Genomic DNA, 21,721 nt, shown 5'->3' with positions numbered 1-21,721 from the left:
TTGACCCTATGCAAAAATAAGACAGTGGCATTAGCTCTAGAGCACATTTACCCATCTGAAATAATCAGGGACTAATCTCAACCATCCCACATAAATCACAAAATGAACCCTGATATAGCGCAGTTAATACATAATATATGATATTTCAGTAAAATTGTGTAGTATTTATGACGGATGGTCAAGATTAGCCTTGGATTGTTTCAGATGGTTAAACGTGATCCACAGCTAACGTTGATGCTGCTGTAGTAAGCCACGTCGAGTAACGCTAGCTAGCTATAATTTATCAAGACTAATCTTAACCATCCGACATAAATATCACAAAATGTACTATGATACAGCGCAGTCAATACACATTGTATGATATTTCAGGAAAGCTGTGTGATATTTATGTAGGATGGTCAAGATTAGCCATGGATTGCTTCAGATGGTTAAACGTGCTTCACGGCTAGCTAACGTTAATGCTGCCGCTGTATAGGTAAGATTTTTGCTAGCTATAATTTATCTAAAGCACATTTCCCTTTTTCAGACAATCAGACGCTAATCTTAACCATCCTACATAAATATCACAAAACGACCTAAACCCAATGCAAGTTTTATTTAAAACTTACTTCAACAAGTATTGTTCTTTCATGTAGATTCCGGTGTGTGTAGTGGCGTGAACTCTGGAAGTATTGTCATCGTCCTCGATATAAAAAAGACGCCAGCGAATAAAATTATGGGGTGGCACCTGGGGTGGCCAATCAGATAACAGGGGTGGCACGTGCCATCCTGGCCACCCCTCTGGCTCCGCCAGAGATTATTATCATTATTATTTATCATTATTATTATTATTATACAACTTCATGCCATAATACAACATAATAAGCGGGCGGGTCCATTCCTTTGGCCTAGGGTTAGGATGAGGTAGAAGTCTATGTGATGGATAGCGCCTTTCTTAGGATATGAGATGTTCCAAGTAGTGTGATCTTCTGTACTTCTTGTACTATTCTGATGTTACCCGGCAGGATCCGTTGGGTGTATTTCTCCATCCCTTTTTTTACAAGTCCTGTCTCTACTGGTATTGTTGTGGTTTTCATTCTCCACATTCATTCAATCTGGATTTCAAGGTCTTTATATTTGGACAGTTTTTCAGTTACTTTTACTGAGGTGCTCCTTTCAGTCGGGATGGACATGTCGATGAGTAGGCAGCTTCTTTCTTTTTTGTTCTTGGTGATGATGGCTGGTCTGTTGGCCTTTATCTCACGATCTTTTTGTACTGGCATGTCCCATAAGATTGTGATGTCGTCTTTTTCTGTTACTGTTTGGGGCTTGTGCTCGTACCATTTTTCTTTTGTGTTGATGTTGAATTCTTTGCAGATGTTCCAGTGCAGGTATGTGGCGGCCTTGTTGTGTCTTTGTGGGTATTATCATTATTATTATCATCATTATTATTATTTCATTATCATTATGTCATGATTATTATATTACTATTATCATTATTGTCATCATTATCATATTATCATCGTTATTATCATTATCATTATTATTATATTATTATCTAGGTGTATGTAGATGTAGACCCACTTAGATGATGATGAACGGTTTCTGTCCATACACGCTGTGTCCAGATGAACTGATTCTACCGTCTGTAGTTTTCTGACCTGGGTTATTGAGCATGCATGCAGACACTAACAGGTACTGTTAGTATTGCTTCTAACTTTGCTAGAACTTCAAAACACACCAGAAGTCACAGCATCTCATACAAAAATGTGTAACTCTAAATAAATAATGATGAAACTCTTATTTGTACAGCACTTTTTATAAAACCATGCTACAAAGGGACTTCTCAAGCTATCAAATCAACGGCATTCAAAATGACAAAAAACAGCTGGCGCTGAAAGGAAGACGTAGTAAAAGTACAAGACAGCAGAGAAATAAAAGAGGAAAATAACAACAGAAGGAATAAGAGACACGCTATGAAAAAGCCTTAACATGAAAGTTCAGTTTAAGAAGCGACTTAAAACTTGATACTGAATTATCCCCGGCTGGGTTCTTCAAACTGAGAACTCGATCCCCTGTTCCCGCTGTGGGGAGAGGAATGTGGTCTCTGATGCTCTTCCCGAGGTTGTTTTTTTTCTGTGGTTTTTTTCCTCATCTGAACCGAGGGTGTAATAACAGGGGGTGTCTTACATTGCACATTGTGCATTGTGATGTACAGCCTGTGGAAGTGAGGTGTGATTTAGAGCTATTCAAACAAATCTGACTTGACTCACAGCTGAGGGGCCCAGTCACCTTTTAATCATGACAGAAACCAAGACAAAAAACCAAAACACAAAACCTCGGGACATGTTGAGAATCCCTGAGTGAAATGATGACCCGTCTTCAGTTCAGCTCAGACTCAGATGGAATTCACCATCTGGGCTTCAAAATGACAAAACAAGTTTGAGGATCCGATCTGAGGACCACAGCCACAGCCCCAGCTACAAACTAGTTAGTCCAATCAGAGGGCTTGCTGCCAGAGAAGGGTGTGGTTTATGAGATGCTGCGTCAGCAGCTGCTGTTTAAAAGGATGATGACTAAATGCTGAGCAGTGAGAAGGCTTGAACATCCTCATCCCAACTAATGATGGTCAGCGGTCAGCTCCCACTAGGCAACAACCATGTGAAACTGAATGTTGGGATGACTGAACACCCTCGTCTCGACTAATGACAGGAGCTGACCAGTGACCGACTGCAGAAGACTGGTCAGCTCCCACTAGGCAACAACGGTGGACTGTGTGAAACTGCATGTTGGTAGCCTCACGTTGCTGTTGAGATAACCAAAGTTTAAAGTTAGCTCTGTGTTGCTGTGACTTTATCAGCGATGTCTGGGTCCTGTAGCGATGCCTGCTGCTGCCCCAGTGCATGCTGGGAGGAGCTGTGATACTTGCGAACATGACGTAACAGCAGCTGGCGGTCTGGATTGGAGTACTGACACAGCTGGCATGGAAACGACTCGCCTGTGTGGTGACGGCGTGCATGGAGATCCAAACTTTTCTTCTGAATGCTGGATGAAAAGAAACAAAGACAGCTCAACTACCGCATCACTGACCTGTGACATCATCAGGTCTGACAGACAGACAGACAGACAGACAGACAGACAGACAGACAGACAGACAGACAGACAGACAGACAGACAGACAGCCTGTGTGTGCATGTGTTACCTGCTGTATGAGCAGTACTGACAGTGGTAGGGTTTCTCCCGTGTGTGTGTCCGGGAGTGGCGGCGTAGGGAGCTGCGGTCAATAGAAGCATACGGACACTCAGGACATCTGTACGGTTTCTCTCCTGAAGAGGAAGGTGAGAAGTTATCCTTCATCCCTGCTGCTTCTTTCTGTCCATCACTTTTCCATCATCGTTATTCTATCTCTCTTTGTCACTTCTCGACCATTCATGATCTAGAGTTGTATGACATTTTTTTCTATACATTGTCAGGGTGTTGTGGCTCTGACCCTTGACCTCTTTATCATCTGCTCTATGTCATGTTGGTCTTGCAGGAGTCGTGAGTCAGGGAAATGACAGCGTGTGTGTGGTACCTGTGTGTGTGCGGATGTGTTGTACCAGCGAGGCCTTCAGCCGGCTGCGGTAGTCACAGTGAGGACACTCGTACGGCTTTTCGCCCTGATGGATTCCTATGTGACGGCGCAGAGTCAGCTTGGTGCTGAACTTCCTGTGAAAAGAGCTCTCCTTGGTTAAAACTGAATCATTTCAGACTGAAGTCAACATGGAAACCAGGAGCCAAAAACAATCTTGGGTTTAAGCTGAGATGAAGACAGAGCTGTTTTACTATCCAAAGAGTAGATCATGTAACAGAAAATGTAATTAGTTGGTAGTGTGGATAAAGTTAAATCTGCTCTTAAAATCCAGTTCTTTCATAGTTTCATAAAACAATGAAAGAAAAAAACGGGTTTACAAAGGATTAGAGTCAACCTGAACCTTTCTACTGTCACCTGGATTCTGTGTACCAAGTGGCCACTGGGACTTACGCAGTGGGTTCTGGTACTGGGTAGGTCCCAGTGGCTACTGGGTTCTGGTACTGGGTAGCTCCCAGTGGCCAAGCGTAGAAGACTGGTTGTACTGGACAGCTCTGTGGTGTCTAGTGTTTCGTTGTGTGACACATTACAAATACGAAGGCTTGTCAGAAAAGATTTAGAAGGATCTTCTTTTACTGCTACCTCCCTTCTTCTTCCCTAACTGACTACTATGACGATATAAAACACGACGCACCCTATCATGTTTCGTGGGTAACTCCTACCAGACACTAGCCATTAACATGAACAACTACAACAGTTCATGATTTCAGTACTTCTGGATTAGCTATGCAGTTAAATGTGCCAGCAGCAGTATAAATAAAGACATTTGTGTGCAAAACTTCAGGATTGTAGCTTTAAGACGTGTGCTTGAAGTGTGTGAATGTCCAGCAGGACAGCTGACACAAAGACACCTGTTACAGAGAGAACAGCAGAACGCTCTCCTCCTGCAGCTCGCAACATCTCTCTTCTCTTCTTTGCCCTTTCTTCCATTTTTCCTCTTCATCCCTCCATTTCTGACATGGCACCATGTGTCTGTCTTCACAACCCGAGTCTCCTGGGAGTCACCCGGCTCCTCCATGCTGTCTTTCATGGGGACACACCTGACATGTGGACAGAGGAGCCATGATAGGAGAGGTGAGGAGACCCACACCAACTGCAACGCGAATTATCTGCCTCATTCTGCTCACACTGAGCCCACATGGACAACAGATGACCTGCTCAGCCACACATTTATTTAGCTTCCAGGTCTCATGAAATCTTGGCTTTGTAAAAGAAACAGAGCCTTAAGGTGTAAAAACATGTACTTGTACAAAAACATCATATGGTGAGAGTGTGAGGATTTGATACTTCCTGTACAGTGACTTATGGCAAAATAATTGGTCAAATTAATTACAAAATGTTTAGAAAATAAATTTCACTTCCGTTTGAATCACACATGAAGGCTAGCCCACTTTAGCCTGTTTCAGTTAGCCCACTTTGGCCTGTTTCAGTTAGCCCACTTTAGCCTGTTTCAATTAGCCCACTTTAGCCTGTTTCAATTAGCCCACTTTAGCCTGTTTTAGTTAGCCCACTTTAGCCTGTTTCAGTTAGCCCACTTTAGCCTGTTTCAGTTAGCCCACTTTAGCCTGTTTTAGTTAGCCCTGCCAAAAGTCAGAATTCCTCACACGTCACAGGAAGCACCTACCGGTCGAGCCTGGAGGACGGAGGCTCTGTCTGGCTGTTTGTAAGGCAGTCGTGCTTGGACAAAGTGTGTTTGTGTCGTGTGTCACAAGGCGCCCCTGCAGGACAGAGGAAGCAGTACACTGTGTTGAAACAGACTTCATGTTGGGAGTAACGGCTGATATAATGACACAGACGGCGTCTCTCTCTAACCTTTGTAGTCGCAGCGCTGCCGGTCAGCGTCTCTGGACAGCCTCCTCTTCCTCTTGCAGTGCTTGTCCGTCGCCTCCCAGCTGTCCCTCCTCGGGCTGCATTGGAGGTGGGGGAGCGTGTGGACCTGCAGTTTGTTGGGGAGATCAGCGGCACACAACAGCGACTGCCTCCTCCCTGCTTCCCCCTGCTGGCTGGCTGCTTCCCTGCACTCCTTTACATTGTTGAGCTGGTAGGATGCTGGCTTCCCCTTCTTACTCAGGAACACGTCCGAGTCCTTCTGGCCACCAGCAGACAAACACAGGCGGCTTTCTAACGGCGAGGTCACGGCTGCTGCTGGTTTGTTGGTGGAGATGCGGCAGAGACCAAGGGTCATGAGGTGGGCGGACTGGGCCATCTCCTCGTCCTGGTGTTTCGGGTGCATTATGGTACACGACAGAGCCACGGAGCTCCCCTTCAGTGGAAACATGGACTCCTCTTCCTCCTCTTCATCCCCCACCCCCTCTTCAAACAGAGTGCTCACCTGTAGAGAGAAGTTTGTTCAAACCACGAACCTCTTAGCAGCGAGTCAGACAGAGTAGACCCGTCCTGCTCTCACTGGTAGGAGCTCGGTGCCAAAAGCTCAGCAATAACACACAAAGCATTAACTGAACGACGCATTAGACCTTGTCAAAGTAGAAGCTGTCAGGAAAATGTCTCCCGACAGCTTCTACACACACTGCTGGCTGGGGAAAGTCATCGAGAAGTGCCTACAGGGCTAACAGATGAACTGATGACACCATCGCCCTCCCCCTCCACACTGCCCTCCCCCTCTCCCACCGGGAACACAGGAACACATATGTGAGGATGCTGTTCATCGACTGCAGTCCCGCATTTTACACCACTTTGCCCTCTGGGCTTGTCACTAAGCAGACACCTAGGATTCACCACCACTCTGTCCAGCTGCATCCTACACTTCCTGACCAGTGCTGCTTCTAGGAATCTCACCTGGGGCAGCCCAGGGGTGGCAAAGGGATGTCTACAGGTGGCCACAATATGTTGTTAATGTGTGCGCACAGCATGCTTACACACCAACTGTTGATGCTCAGTCTACTTGGGGGAACCTTTATAGTCAGGTAGGCTGTCACTAACAACCACAGACACACAGGAGCCTTTTCTGAGCTCTTCACAAAGGCTCAGCGGTGAAACGCTCTCAGCAAAACACCAAACAGAAGGCATCATGCATACCTGGGGTTCTATTATCCTCTACATAACCCACTCATCTTTTTTTATTTTACCCCCCCCCCCTTTTCTTCTCCCCAGTTGTATCCGGCCACTCTGTACCTTCCCCCACTCTTCCAAGCTGCCCAGTCACTGCTCCACCCCCTCTGCTGATCCAGGAGGGCTGCAGACTACCACATGCCTCCTCCCATACATGTGGAGTCACCAGTCGCTTCTTTTCACCTGACAGTGAGGAGTTTCACCAGGGGGACGTAGCGCATGGGAGGATCACGCTATTCCCCCCCAGTTCCCCCTCGCCCCTGAACAGGCGTCCCGACCGACCAGAGGAGGCGCTAGTGCAGCAACCAGGACACATACCCACATCCAGCTTCCCACCCGCAGACACGGCCAGTTGTGTCTGTAGGGACGCCCGACCAAGCCGGAGGCAAACCAGAGGCAACACGGGGATTCGAACCGGTGATCCCCGTGTTGGTAGGCAACGGAATAGACCACTACGCTACCTAGACAGCTCTAACTCACTAATCTGATATACAGTATACCATACATGATATATATATATATATATATATATATATATATATATATATATATATATATATGTTTGTGGCTAAAGAATAAAAAACAGGCTCTGACCACATTTAAGGCCATTAAAGTCATTTGTGTCTTCCCGACTCACAAGCTTGTCCTGAAGGGCTTTACAACCACTACACAACAGTATACAACATAGCACACACACACACATGCCTCTCTTTCTGCCTCCCCCTTTACCGGTCTCTGTGCTGCAGGATGCACACGCTTCACTTTATTCTGCAGCGTTGACTTTCAGCCATGCCCTCCTGCACTGTGCAGGCCCAGCTCGCCTCCTTACGGGCGCTGCACCTCGGCCACCGTTCATGGAGGATCTCCTGTGACCAGAGTTTAAACTCGGGTTCCCTCTTCTGCGGCCCGTACGCACTGTACATTTTAGCTTCTTTCTCATTTCTCAGGCTGGCCTGTAAATACTGTAAAATTATAATTTTACATTTTTGTTGATTTTTAGATTTTTTTAGTTTCAACCTAATCTCTCGTTTCACATTCTGGAGCTTTTTTGAGGTTCACCCGATGCCTGAACCTTTAGTTGCCTGCAATGCTGTATTGTTGTACGTTTGACAAACAACTCGGACGTCCTGAACCGACACCAAGCTGCAGAAGCTGAATGCTGGTCGGACTCGGACCCTCGTTCATTTAAAGGTCAACATCTACAAACCCCAATTCCAATGAAGTTAGGACGTTGTGTAAAAAGGTGAATAAAAACAGAATATAATGATTTGCAAATCCTTTCCCACCTATATTCAGTTGAATACACTACAAGACAAGATATTTAATGTTCAAACTGATAAACTTTATTGTTTTTTTGTCAATATTCACTCATTTTGAATGTGATGCCTGCAACACGTCCCAAAGAAGCTGGGACAGGGGCATGTTCACCACTGTGCTCCACCACCTTTCCTTTTAACAACACTCAATAAGCGTTTGGGAACTGGGGACACTACTTGTTGAAGCTTTGTAGGTGGAATTCTTTCCCATCCTTGCTTGATGTACGACTTCAGTTGCTCAGCAGTCCGGGGTCTCCGTTGTCGTATTGTGCGCTTCATAATGCGCCACACATGTTCAATGGGAGACAGGTCTGGACTGCAGGCAGGCCAGTCCAGTACCCGCACTCTTTTACTACGAAGCCCCGCTGGTGGAACACGTGCAGAATGTGGCTTGGCATTGTCTTGCTGAAATAAGCAGGGACGTCCCTGAAAAAGACGTCGCTTGGATGGCAGCATATGTTGCTCCAAAACCTGTATGTACCTTTCAGCATTACTGGTGCCTTCACAGATGTGCAAGTTACCCATGATGCCATGGGCACTAACACCCGCCCCCCCCCCATACCATCACAGATGCTGGCTTTTGGACTTTGCTCTGATAACAATCTGGATGGTCCTTTTCCTCTTTAGCCTGGAGGACACCACGTCCATGATTTCCAAAAACAATGTGAAATGTGGACTCGTCAGACCACAGCACACTTGTCCACTTTGGGTCAGTCCATCTCAGGTGAGCTCGGGCCAGAGAAGCCGGTGGGCGGTGTTTCTGGGTGGTGTTGATATCTGGCTTTGGCTTTGCATGGTAGAGTTTTAACTTGCACTTGTAGATGTAGTGACGAACCGTGTTAACTGACGATGGTTTTCCCAAGTGCTCCTGAGCCCACGTGGTCATATCCTTTACACAATGATGTGGGTTTTTAATGCAGTACCACCTGAGGGGTCGAAGGTCACGGGCATTCAGTGTTGGTTTTGGGCCTTGCCGCTTACGTGCAGAGATTTCTCGGGATTCTCTGAACCTTGTGAAGATATTATGGACTGGAGATGATGAAATCCCTAAATTCCTTGCAGTTGTACGTTGAGAAACGTTGTTCTTAAACTGTCGGACTATTTGCTCACGCAGTTGTTCACAAAGTGGTGAACCTCGCCCCATCCTTGCTTGTGAACGACTGAGCCTTTCGGGGATGCTCCTTTTATACCCAATCATGACACTCCCCTGTTTCCAGTTAACCTGTTCCCCTGTGGAATGTTCCAGACAGGTGGTTTCTGAGCATTCCTCATCTTTCCCAGTCTGTTGTTGCCCCTGTCCCAGCTTCTTTGGAGCGTGTTGCAGGCATCACATTCAACATGAGGGAATATTTATAAAAAACAATAAAGTTTATCAGTGTGAACATTAAATATCTTGTCTTTGTGGTGTATTCAACTGAATATAGGTGGGAAAGGATTTGCAAATCATTGTATTCTGTTTTTATTCACGTTTTACACAACGTCCCAACTTCACTGGAGTTGGGGTTTGTTGTTCCAACAGATTTTAAGACATTGAGCAGGTGTGTGTGTGTGTGTGTGTGCGTGCGTGCGTGCGTGTGTGCGTGTGTGTGTGTGTGTGTGTGTGTGTGTGTGTGTGTGTCCCAGCTCTTGACAACAGGCCGGCTGGCTGTCCGACATGTTGAGTGTGGGTGCTGAGGTCTGGTGGACATGCAGGAGCTGTTACTCACCTTCTGACTTTGATCATTGAGGCTTTTTTTTTGGTCCACATGTACATAAACTAGATCATGGCCTAACCCTGACCCACCACCAGAGAACTGGTCTTACCTCACAAGTCTGGGCCACCTGGAGGTTTCCATCCACGTTGGACCCCAGACCCATTTCACATGAGCGGGGGCTGATGTTGGGTAAGATACCATACATGGGCAGGAGGAAGGGCATGCGCTCCAGACCCATGTGGTCCATAGGGTCTTCATCACTGTGCTTGGACTCGGTGTTCAGGTCCTGGTCCAGATCATAAGGGGAACCACTTTGGCTCAGATGGTCCCTTCTCCTTACTCCTCCTCCTCCCACCTCCTCCAGGCTGGGGTCATCGTGGGAGTCCAGGATGTGTCTGTTCATGGTTTTCTTCAGCGAGCTGGTGAACTGGCACAACCGGCAGCGGTACAGCTCCACCAGGAAGGCTTCGACCAGGCCGGCTGCGCAGGAGTCCAAGTCTGGAACCGAGCCGCAGTACAGACTGGAGGACACCTCCCCTTCCATGATGTGTAACGTCACCGCATCGATGTCCCGGTAGTGCTCTTTAAACGCGTCCATCTTCACATACACACGCACATGACGGACTCACAACGGCCGTACGAGGATCGCTAAGGTCGGCTGGGTCGGTCCGGGTCTGACGCCGGACTGGTTCCGGACGTCATAAAACGCTCATCTGTTTACTTTTGACGAAGTAGTCTTTATGTAGAGACGGCGAGGGTTGTGGGCTTATCAGGAAGATGTGTGTACTCAAGAATGAGCGCTTGGATTCACGGAGCAGCGATGATGAATCGCTACACTAAAAGCACAACTTTAACGTTAGTCTGATGTGCGGCTCTCTTCTTCTTCTTCTTCTGCTGCTGCTGCTTCTTCTTCTTCTTCTTCTTCTTCTGCTGCTGCTGCTTCTTCTTCTTCTTCTTCTTCTTCTTCTTCTGCTGCTGCTTCTTCTTCCTCTACTTTACTGGTAGACTACAAACCAACGTTAACTGTGTGTGTCGCCACCTACTGTACCGGAGCGTGTAACAGCATGACTTTATAAACGAAGTTATATTCTGGACAGTGGCCGCACGGTGGCGCAGTGGTTAACACGGCCACCTCACAGCAAGAAGGTCCTGGGTTCGAACCCCGGGGTTATCCAGCCTTGGGGGGAGGGGTCGTCCCTCTCTGCGGAGTTGCTCTCCCTGTGTCTGCGTGGGTTTCCTCCGGGTTCCTCCCACAGCCATGTAAGTCCCGTGACTCGGTCATACTAACACACACACACACACACACACACACACACACACACACACACACTGTGTGTGTGTGTGTGTGTGTGTGTGTGTGTGTGTGTGGGCCCTGTGATGGCCTGGGCTCTGTGATGGCCTGGGCTCTGTGATGGCCTGGGCCCTGTGATGGCCTGGGCTCTGTGATGGCCTGGGCCCTGTGATGCCCTGGGCTCTGTGATGGCCTGGGCTCTGTGATGGCCTGGGCTCTGTGATGGCCTGGGCCCTGTGATGGCCTGGGCCCTGTGATGCCCTGGGCTCTGTGATGGCCTGGGCTCTGTGATGGCCTGGGCCCTGTGATGCCCTGGGCTCTGTGATGGCCTGGGCTCTGTGATGGCCTGGGCTCTGTGATGGCCTGGGCCCTGTGATGGCCTGGGCCCTGTGATGGCCTGGGCTCTGTGATGGCCTGGGCTCTGTGATGGCCTGGGCCCTGTGATGGCCTGGGCTCTGTGATGGCCTGGGCCCTGGGCTCTGTGATGGCCTGGGCTCTGTGATGGCCTGGGCTCTGTGATGGCCTGGGCCCTGTGATGGCCTGGGCCCTGTGATGGCCCTGGGCCCTGTGATGGCCTGGGCCCTGTGATGGCCTGGGCTCTGTGATGGCCCCGGCCCTGGGCCCTGTGATGGCCCTGGGCCCTGTGATGGCCTGGGCTCTGTGATGGCCTGGGCTCTGTGATGGCCTGGGCTCTGTGATGGCCTGGGCCCTGTGATGGCCTGGGCTCTGTGATGGCCTGGGCCCTGGGCTCTGTGATGGCCTGGGCTCTGTGATGGCCTGGGCTCTGTGATGGCCTGGGCCCTGTGATGGCCTGGGCCCTGTGATGGCCCTGGGCCCTGTGATGGCCTGGGCTCTGTGATGGCCTGGGCCCTGGGCTCTGTGATGGCCTGGGCCCTGTGATGGCCTGGGCTCTGTGATGGCCTGGGCTCTGTGATGGCCTGGGCCCTGTGATGGCCTGGGCCCTGTGATGGCCTGGGCCCTGTGATGGCCCTGGGCCCTGTGATGGCCTGGGCTCTGTGATGGCCTGGGCCCTGGGCTCTGTGATGGCCTGGGCCCTGTGATGGCCTGGGCCCTGTGATGGCCCTGGGCCCTGTGATGGCTTGGGCTCTGTGATGGCCTGGGCCCTGGGCTCTGTGATGGCCTGGGCTCTGTGATGGCCTGGGCCCTGGGCTCTGTGATGGCCTGGGCTCTGTGATGGCCTGGGCCCTGTGATGGCCTGGGCCCTGTGATGGCCTGGGCCCTGGGCTCTGTGATGGCCCCGGCCCTGGGCTCTGTGATGGCCTGGGCTCTGTGATGGCCTGGGCCCTGTGATGGCCTGGGCCCTGTGATGGCCTGGGCTCTGTGATGGCCTGGGCCCTGTGATGGCCTGGGCCCTGTGATGGCCTGGGCCCTGGGCTCTGTGATGGCCCCGGCCCTGGGCTCTGTGATGGCCTGGGCTCTGTGATGGCCTGGGCCCTGTGATGGCCTGGGCTCTGTGATGGCCTGGGCCCTGTGATGGCCTGGGCCCTGTGATGGCCTGGGCTCTGTGATGGCCTGGGCCCTGGGCTCTGTGATGGCCTGGGCTCTGTGATGGCCCCGGCCCTGGGCTCTGTGATGGCCCCGGCCCTGGGCTCTGTGATGGCCTGGGCCCTGTGATGGCCTGGGCTCTGTGATGGCCTGGGCCCTGTGATGGCCTGGGCCCTGTGATGGCCTGGGCTCTGTGATGGCCTGGGCCCTGTGATGGCCTGGGCCCTGTGATGGCCTGGGCTCTGTGATGGCCTGGGCCCTGGGCTCTGTGATGGCCTGGGCTCTGTGATGGCCTGGGCCCTGGGCTCTGTGATGGCCTGGGCCCTGTGATGGCCTGGGCCCTGGGCTCTGTGATGGCCTGGGCTCTGTGATGGCCTGGGCCCTAGGCTCTGTGATGGCCTGGGCCCTGTGATGGCCTGGGCCCTGTGATGGCCCCGGCCCTGGGCTCTGTGATGGCCTGGGCCCTGTGATGACCTGGGCCCTGGGCTCTGTGATGGCCTGGGCCCTGTGATGGCCTGGGCCCTGTGATGGCCTGGGCCCTGTGATGGCCTGGGCCCTGTGATGGCCTGGGCCCTGGGCTCTGTGATGGCCTGGGCTCTGTGATGGCCTGGGCTCTGTGATGGCCCCGGCCCTGGGCTCTGTGATGGCCTGGGCTCTGTGATGGCCCGGGCCCTGGGCTCTGTGATGGCCCCGGCCCTGGGCTCTGTGATGGCCTGGGCTCTGTGATGGCCTGGGCCCTGTGATGGCCTGGGCCCTGTGATGGCCTGGGCTCTGTGATGGCCTGGGCCCTGTGATGGCCTGGGCTCTGTGATGGCCCCGGCCCTGGGCTCTGTGATGGCCTGGGCTCTGTGATGGCCCGGGCCCTGGGCTCTGTGATGGCCCCGGCCCTGGGCTCTGTGATGGCCTGGGCCCTGTGATGGCCTGGGCCCTGTGATGGCCTGGGCCCTGTGATGGCCTGGGCTCTGTGATGGCCTGGGCTCTGTGATGGCCTGGGCCCTGTGATGGCCTGGGCTCTGTGATGGCCTGGCAACCTCTGCTGGACAGTAACCCTGTGAGCTGACAGCTGGCACTGAAACAGAAGTGTGTCAGGGGTATTTTAAGGAAACAGAACGGGGAAATTTAATGGTCACATGGGACAAAAACCCCTCTTGATTGTGGAAATCACCAGATCTACAAAAAATGGACCAGAAACATGAGCATGCTACCTTGATTAAACAGTATGCAGTCTAAAAATGGTTGCTATGGTATTATGACGTTATTATTACTATGTTCATCAGCTGGCCTGGACTTCCTGTTTTGACTGAAAGTGTTTTTTTCAGTACAAGCTGCAGCCCAGCTGGGCAGTGTGTTCTTTTTTTGTAGGTGACGAATACCGTGTGTTGTGCTGGCATCGGCTGCTCCCGTTAGGGGGCGCCACAGCAGATCATCCGTTTCCATTTCTTCCTGTCTTCTGCATCTTCCTCTGTCACACCAGCCACCTCCATAAACCTCCTCTTTGGCCTTCCTCTTCTCCTCTTCCCTGGCAGCTCCATATTCAGCATCCTTCTCCCAGTATACCCAGCATCTCTCCTCCACACATGTCCAAACCATCTCAATCTTGCCTCTCTTGCTTTGTCTCCAAACCGTCCAACCTGAGCAGTCCCTCTAATATACTGGTTCCTAATCCTGTCCTTCTTCATCACTCCCAATGAAAATCTTATCATCTTCATCTCTGCCACCTCCAGCTCCTCCTCCTGTCTTTTCATCAGTGCCACTGTCTCCAAACCATGTAACATAGCTGGTCTCACTACCATCTTGTAAACCTTCCCTTTAACTCTTGCTGGTACCCTTCTGTCACACATCACTCCTGACACTCTTCTCCACCCACTCCACCCTGCCTGCACCCTCTTCTTCAACTATTAAAACAATCATGAATTTATCATGAATGCTCTTACTCTACTTGTTGTGTCAAGCAGAATCCTCAGTAGCAGGACAGGTTTTTGCCACCCTCCAGGTAATCTGGGATGACCTTTCAAAGGCCTGCAGCCATCTCTGGACCTCCTCCCTAGTGCTTAATTGTAGTTTCAAGGAGGCACTGACCCCCCCCCCCCCAGTGGCTCATGAGAACGCACATTGTGTTCGTATCCCTCAGGGAAAAGTTGCTGTTTAAACAGATTAAATATTATTTTAGTAAATCAACATTTCAAAATTTAACCCTAGCTGTCTTAACACAAATTTACTATGAACTATTTATAATAACTGTCTATTTTCCTAGCTTTTAATAGCTGTCTATTTCAGTAGAACAAAGTAGGGTGTATACATAGTCAATTCAGTCCTATGAGTCTAGGCCCATGTACCTGAGAGAAATGTCCTTTATTTTCCTTATAAAATAATACCTCAACACAAAAATGGCTAATGCATGGTCAGAATGTAACTATGATTATAATAACTTGTGTTTAAACAGTGAGTTATTCTTAGCCATCTAACCTCAAGATGCTCCAGTATCTCCAAATCATCTTGTTTCTCACAAATATGACACCACTTAATTGGCATAGCATCCTCCTCTCTCTCTTCTTCCTCTCTCGCCTCTCCTTCCTTCAGTAGTCTACCTTTACTGATATGGAAGTATAAATGGTAGACATGCATTGGACGAGCATTCACGAGAGCTAGCATGGCTAGCATAGCTCATCCTACGATGTTGGACCACAAAGACAAAAGAAGAAGCAGCAACAGTAGATCAGGGGCCTCATAACATTTATTCCAATTGCAGCGTCCAACTTAAAAGGTGCAGGAGCCAGAGCAGGTGCAGGAGCCAGAGCAGGTGTAGGAGCCAGAGAAGGTGCAGGAGCCAGAGCAGGTGCAGGAGCCAGAGAAGGTACAGGAGCCAGAGCGGGTGTAGGAGCCAGAGCAGGTGTAGGAGCCAGAGCAGGTGCAGGAGCCAGAGAAGGTGCAGGAGCCAGAGCAGGTGTAGGAGCCAGAGAAGGTGCAGGAGCCAGAGCAGGTGCAGGAGCCAGAGCAGGTGTAGGAGCCAGAGCAGGTGTAGGAGTCAGAGAAGGTGTAGGAGCCAGAGAAAGTGTAGGAGCCAGAGCAGGTGTAGGAGCCAGAGCAGGTGCAGGAGCCAGAGAAGGTGCAGGAGCCAGAGCAGGTGCAGGAGCCAGAGAAGGTGCAGGAGCCAGAGCAGGAGTAGGAGCCAAAGAAGGTGTAGGAGCCAGAGAAGGTGCAGGAGCCAGAGCAGGTGTAGGAGCCAGAGAAGGTGCAGGAGCCAGAGCAGGTGTAGGAGCCAGAGAAGGTGCAGGAGCCAGAGCAGGTGTAGGAGCCAGAGAAGGTGTAGGAGCCAGAGAAGGTGTAGGAGCCAGAGAAGGTGTAGGAGCCAGAGAAGGTGCAGGAGCCAGAGCAGTACGTGTGTGTACGTGTGTGTACGTGTGTGTACGAGCGCGCGTGTTGTCATCAGTTGAGACATGTGTGTTGGCTGACAGGATGTTTACCAGCGCAGCAGCCCATCCTGCAGACACGTGTTCCAGTCTACTGCACAAACAACCCAACGTCTGAGATCAGATCTACTTCCTGTTGTGATTGCTCAACGTGTTTCTCTTCCTGTCAGCAGATGAAAGGCTGAACTTCCTGATAGACAAACTTTTCAACTGTTATCCTCGTTTCAAGTTCTTCAAAATGAGTGTGTGCTAAAAGTGTTGCAGGTGTCGGTGCTCAGGGGGAATACCTCCAGACAGACAGCAAGAACAGCACAGACGATGTCTTTAATGTAATACTTTTTACTCTTCCAATCACACGAGACGTTTCAACAACTATCAACACTTTACCGTACCCATAACCACACATGTTGTACACCATCAACACTTTAATGTACCAATAACCAGACATGTTGTACACCATCAACACTTTAATGTACCAATAACCAGACATGTTGTACACCATCAACACTTTAACGTACCCATAACCACACATGTTGTACACCATCAACACTTTAATGTACCCATAACCAGACATGTTGTACACCATCAACACTTTAATGTACCAATAACCAGACATGTTGTACACCATCAACACTTTAATGTACCAATAACCAGACATGTTGTACACCATCAACACTTTAATGTACCCATAACCAGACATGTTGTACACCATCAACACTTTAATGTACCAATGACCAGACATGTTGTACACTAGCAGCATAGCTTTAATTCTGAACAGCTGACGTCACACTTCATCACTTCCTCAGAGACACTGACAGCAAATCATTAAGACGGGTTTTCAGCTTTACTGACCACCCAGATGACCTCTCTGATTTCTGACTGACTCGCCTGGTAACCTTTAGTCCTGGAGGATGGATGGAGAGGAAGGAGAACAAGTGTGGAACATGGAGGATGGATGGAGAACTGGGGTGGAACATGGAGGATGGATGGAGAGGAAGGAGAACAAGTGTGGAACATGGAGGATGGATGGAGAGGAAGGAGAACCAGTGTGGAACATGGAGGATGGGTGGAGAACCGGGGTGGAACATGGAGGATGGATGGAGAGGAAGGAGAACCAGTGTGAGGCTCCAGGATCTGAGGCTTCAGTACTCACACACCGGGTGTGTCTGCAGCTGGTGCATTCGTTGTAATGGGGTTGTCGATTTGGGGCGAGGCACCAGGTTTGAAGTTTCTTGCAGCATACAGGCTCAAATCACAGATATCGGAAGGAAATGACTGGCAGGTCATTTCCATAAGCACATTTGTACAAAAGCAAACAGGCAACAGACAAACTTGGGCTATCACTTACAATGTAAAGACATATTCTGCATTTTTTAAAATTATTTAATTTGAGAAAATAAACGGAAAATTTAATTTGCGGTTGGGCTTGAACAAGTGATCCCTAAACAAACTATGAGCATTCTCTGTGCTTGTTTGGGTCTACTGGATCTGAAACAGCTCTCATTTACTGTCCTTTACACACCCAACTGCAGAAGTGGATTCATAGCCCTAAGACACAAACTAATCAGAAATCTTCATTGCTAAGTCACTTACAATGCAAAATCCAAGACAAGCTGAATCTTACATCAGTTAAAAGATTATGAAGAGTTACTGTTTATGAATTTTGTCTTATGGCCGATGCCACTGTGAAGCTTTTAACCAAGAGAAGTCATCAAGAAACAGCATGGTGGAAGTCCTGTGTCACTCCATTGGGGATTCATCACTGAAACCTCAACTGCCTCAGCTGGCGTCAAAGGGGAAAAAGGTTTTACCTCTGAGAGCCGACAGACACAGTTTACTTTCTCAGTGTTGCCCTATGAGATCTCATATTTGGCCACAGAGTAAAGAGAAGGTGCTTAGCTCCAGCAGACAAGCTTCTGTACGTCCCGTCTATAAGGACAGAGCCTGTGTGGTGTCAGTATCTGACATGACTGAAGCTCGCATGGAGCCTGATAGCGGCTTACCAACTTTGCTAAGTTGTCCTTTGGAGGGCCAGCAGTGGTATGCCTGCAGAAGCCTGACCACATCCTTACGGAAACGTACCCCAATGAAAGCGTAGAGTAAAGGGTTGAGGCTGGCGTGGGTGTAGGCCAGACTCTTCAGCAACTGCCCGACAACATCAAAACGCTTTGTCTGCTCACAGTCTGTCATGGTGATGTTGGTGGCCTGCGTGGCCTCCACCACCAGCACGGCATTGTGCGGCAGCTGAGTGAAGACAAACACCATGACCACCACCAGGATGACACGCATGGCCCTGTGTTTCTCAAATTTGCGGGTTTTCAGCAGTGTGCAGATGATGACGCAGTAACAGAAGCCCATGATGAGGAATGGGAGACAGAAGCCCATGCTGACCTGCAGAGAAAGCACGAAGATCTTGGTGTGGTTCCCTTTATTTCCAGGATACACCATCCTGCAGTACTCTTTGTCCTCAGTGAGCTTAGGTTTGGCGAAGATGAACTCAGGTAAGGCCAGGACCATGGCCAGGAGCCAGACCACCAAGCAGACCTGCTTACTGCAGCGGAGCCTCTGTCTCTTGGAGTTTTGTGCCTTCGTGGTCTGAACAATGACAACGTAGCGGTCCACGCTGATGCAGGTGAGCAGCAGCATGCCGCTGAACAGGTTGACCTTGTAGAGTGCCAAGTTGACCCTGCAGAGACCCTCCCCGAAGCTCCAGCCTTGGGAGGCCTCAGCTGCCCAGAGGGGCAGCGTGCAGAGAAACAGAAGGTCAGCCACCGCCAGGTTGAGCAGGTAGATCTCCGTCATAGTCTTCACACGATGGCGGAAGTGGATATAGACCCAGACCACTGCCAGGTTACCCAGTCCACCCAGTATGGTGATGAGCCAAAAGAGAGGAGGTTCATAACGTCCTCTGAACTCTCTGACGGATAACTTGTCGCACATCAAACCTTCATAATCATATTCTCCGTCTGTTGTGGTGGGGACTCCGTCATAGTCTATAGACAGGTTCTGCAAAAGCAAACACAGACCAGTTTTGAAGTTTTTATGATTAAAGATGTCTGTATCATGAATCCGCAGAATATTGAAGAACGAGCAGAATAATGACTGCAAGTTGTCGTACCTGACTCGTTGTTGTCATCATGTCAGTCGTAGATGCCATCTGATGAAGAACAGAGAAAAGCATGAACAAGATATGCAGAGATGTTTTTTTTTATCTCATCTTCAGGTTAAATAGGCTCTTTAAACTTACTGACATTTTTATTAAATTTTGACATTAAAAAACGATTTTAATATTCCATAAATAAAGATTTTTCACAGCAATGTGAAAAAACAAAGTGACTTTATTCATAGTAATAGCATCACTGTATTCATAGTAGTAGCATCACTGTATTCATAGTACTAGCATCACTGTATTCATAGTAATAGCGTCACTGTATTCATAGTACTAGTATCACTGTATTCATAGTAGTAGCATCACTGTATTCATAGTAATAGCATCACTGTATTCATAGTAGTAGCATCACTGTATTCATAGTACTAGCATCACTGTATTCATAGTAATAGTATCACTGTATTCATAGTAGTAGCATCACTGTATTCATAGTACTAGCATCACTGTATTCATAGTAATAGTATCACTGTATTCATAGTAGTAGCATCACTGTATTCATAGTACTAGCATCACTGTATTCATAGTAATAGTATCACTGTATTCATAGTAGTAGCATCACTGTATTCATAGTAATAGCATCACTGTATTCATAGTAGTAGCATCACTGTATTCATAGTACTAGCATCACTGTATTCATAGTAGTAGCATCACTGTATTCATAGTAGTAGCATCACTGTATTCATAGTAGTAGCATCACTGTATTCATAGTACTAGCATCACTGTATTCATAGTAATAGCATCACTGTATTCATAGTAGTCGCATCACTGTATTCATAGTAGTAGCATCACTGTATTCATAGTAATAGCATCACTGTATTCATAGTAATAGCATCACTGTATTCATAGTACTAGCATCACTGTATTCATAGTAATAGCATCACTGTATTCATAGGACTAGCATCACTGTATTCATAGTAATAGCATCACTGTATTCATAGTAGTCGCATCACTGTATTCATAGTAATAGCATCACTGTATTCATAGTACTAGCATCACTGTATTCATAGTAATAGCGTCACTGTATTCATAGTAGTAGCATCACTGTATTCATAGTAGCAGCGTCACTGTATTCATAGTAATAGCGTCACTGTATTCATAGTAGTAGCATCACTGTATTCATAGTAGTAGCATCACTGTATTCATAGTACTAGCATCACTGTATTCATAGTAATAGCATCACTGTATTCATAGTAGTAGCATCACTGTATTCATAGTAGTAGCATCACTGTATTCATAGTAGTAGCATCACTGTATTCATAGTAATAGTAGCACTGTATTCATAGTAGTAGCATCACTGTATTCATAGTAGTAGCATCACTGTATTCATAGTACTAGCATCACTGTATTCATAGTACTAGCATCACTGTATTCATAGTAGTAGCATCACTGTATTCATAGTAGTAGCATCACTGTATTCATAGTACTAGCATCACTGTATTCATAGTAATAGTATCACTGTATTCATAGAAGTAGCATCACTGTATTCATAGTAATAGCATCATGTACAGCAGATTAAAACTTGCACATATTACCGGTTCATATGTGCAACTGCTGCTTTTCTTTCACCCTCATGACTGAAGTGAAGTAAAGTTGCACCGTACCTGTGATCTGCTGGTGTGGGAGGAAATCTCAGAGGCGCTGTGTCTTGTCTTGTCATCTGGGCAGAAGAGCTGGTTTCACATTTTACTGCCAGTTTGTTCAACCACAAGTGACGTACAACCATGATGTCACGACCCAAAGCAGAAGTCAACATCAGGTATAGCCTTTTTTTGTGCGTGCGTGCGTGCGTGTGTGTGTGTGTGTGTGTGTGTGTGTGTGTGTGTGTGTGTGTAAGTAAGTAAAATTTCATTTATATAGCACTTTTGAAAACATACAGTTACAACATGCTTTACACTCAATACAGAAAATATGAATAAATACATAAAGTAAGTTGAATGACCACAAGACATGGCACAGGGAGTAACAGACCAAGCTAAAAATGAAATACAACAGCAGGCAGGGGTGGGGATCTAGAAAAAGACTTGCCTGAAAAGACGGTTTTTAGAAGCTGCTTAAAACAGTCCAAAGGTTCAGTGAACTCATGGATTGGGGAGATTATTCCAGAGGCTTGGGGCTAAAACTGCAAAGGCGCCGCCACCTTTTGTTCTGCAGTTGGAGTGGAGGATGGATAAAAGAGTGAGGTTTGAGGATCAGAGTGGTGGGGAAGTGGAATGAGGAATGAGAAGATCAGAAATGTAATGGGGGCAAGATCATGCAGTGCCTTAAATATCATCAGTAAGATCTTGTAAGTTATTCTGAATTTTATGGGAAGCCAATGGAAAGATGTAAGAATAGGGGTAATATGGGACCTACGGCTAGTTCTGGTTAGTAGTCTAGTTCTGGTTAGTAGTCTAGCAGCTGCATTCTGAACCAGCTGTAGACGACTTAAAGTAGCTTGGTTGAGGCCAGAGTAGAGGGAGTTACAGTAATTACACTGGAGAAAATGAAAGAGTGAATTCATTTTTTGATATCCTTAAAAGACAACATATTTCTGATTTGTGCAATATTTCATAGCTGAAGAAAACAGGGTTGGACGAGCTTAGAAACATGGTGATCGAAAGACAATTCTGGTCAAAGATGATACCAAGATTTTTAGCGGTAGGTTTGATGTTTGAAT

At 48.2% G+C, this 21,721-nt stretch overlaps 2 protein-coding genes across 2 annotated transcripts; both read right to left on the bottom strand.

Annotated features, from left to right (window-relative positions):
- Positions 1 to 2,683: 2,683 nt before the first annotated feature.
- Positions 2,684 to 10,554, bottom strand: si:dkey-154p10.3 (zinc finger protein 37). Its single transcript, XM_056293470.1, has 7 exons — positions 9,799 to 10,554; positions 5,423 to 5,942; positions 5,235 to 5,328; positions 4,462 to 4,650; positions 3,554 to 3,687; positions 3,182 to 3,305; positions 2,684 to 3,024 (listed from the first exon to the last, which is right to left on the bottom strand). The coding sequence occupies exons 1-7, from the start codon at positions 10,285 to 10,287 to the stop codon at positions 2,811 to 2,813; spliced, it is 1,764 nt and encodes a 587-aa protein (XP_056149445.1). The 5' UTR covers positions 10,288 to 10,554; the 3' UTR covers positions 2,684 to 2,810.
- Positions 10,555 to 16,471: 5,917 nt separating this feature from the next.
- Positions 16,472 to 20,715, bottom strand: ccr9a (chemokine (C-C motif) receptor 9a). Its single transcript, XM_056293030.1, has 3 exons — positions 20,667 to 20,715; positions 19,015 to 19,053; positions 16,472 to 18,902 (listed from the first exon to the last, which is right to left on the bottom strand). Exons 2-3 carry the CDS (start codon positions 19,051 to 19,053, stop codon positions 17,826 to 17,828), a joined length of 1,116 nt encoding a protein of 371 aa, XP_056149005.1. The 5' UTR covers positions 20,667 to 20,715; the 3' UTR covers positions 16,472 to 17,825.
- Between the last annotated feature and the right edge of the window lie 1,006 nt (positions 20,716 to 21,721).

Source organism: Lampris incognitus, chromosome 14, assembly GCF_029633865.1.
Source record: "Lampris incognitus isolate fLamInc1 chromosome 14, fLamInc1.hap2, whole genome shotgun sequence".
Classification (NCBI taxonomy): domain Eukaryota; kingdom Metazoa; phylum Chordata; class Actinopteri; order Lampriformes; family Lampridae; genus Lampris; species Lampris incognitus.
This window is presented reverse-complemented; position numbering and strand designations above follow the sequence as displayed.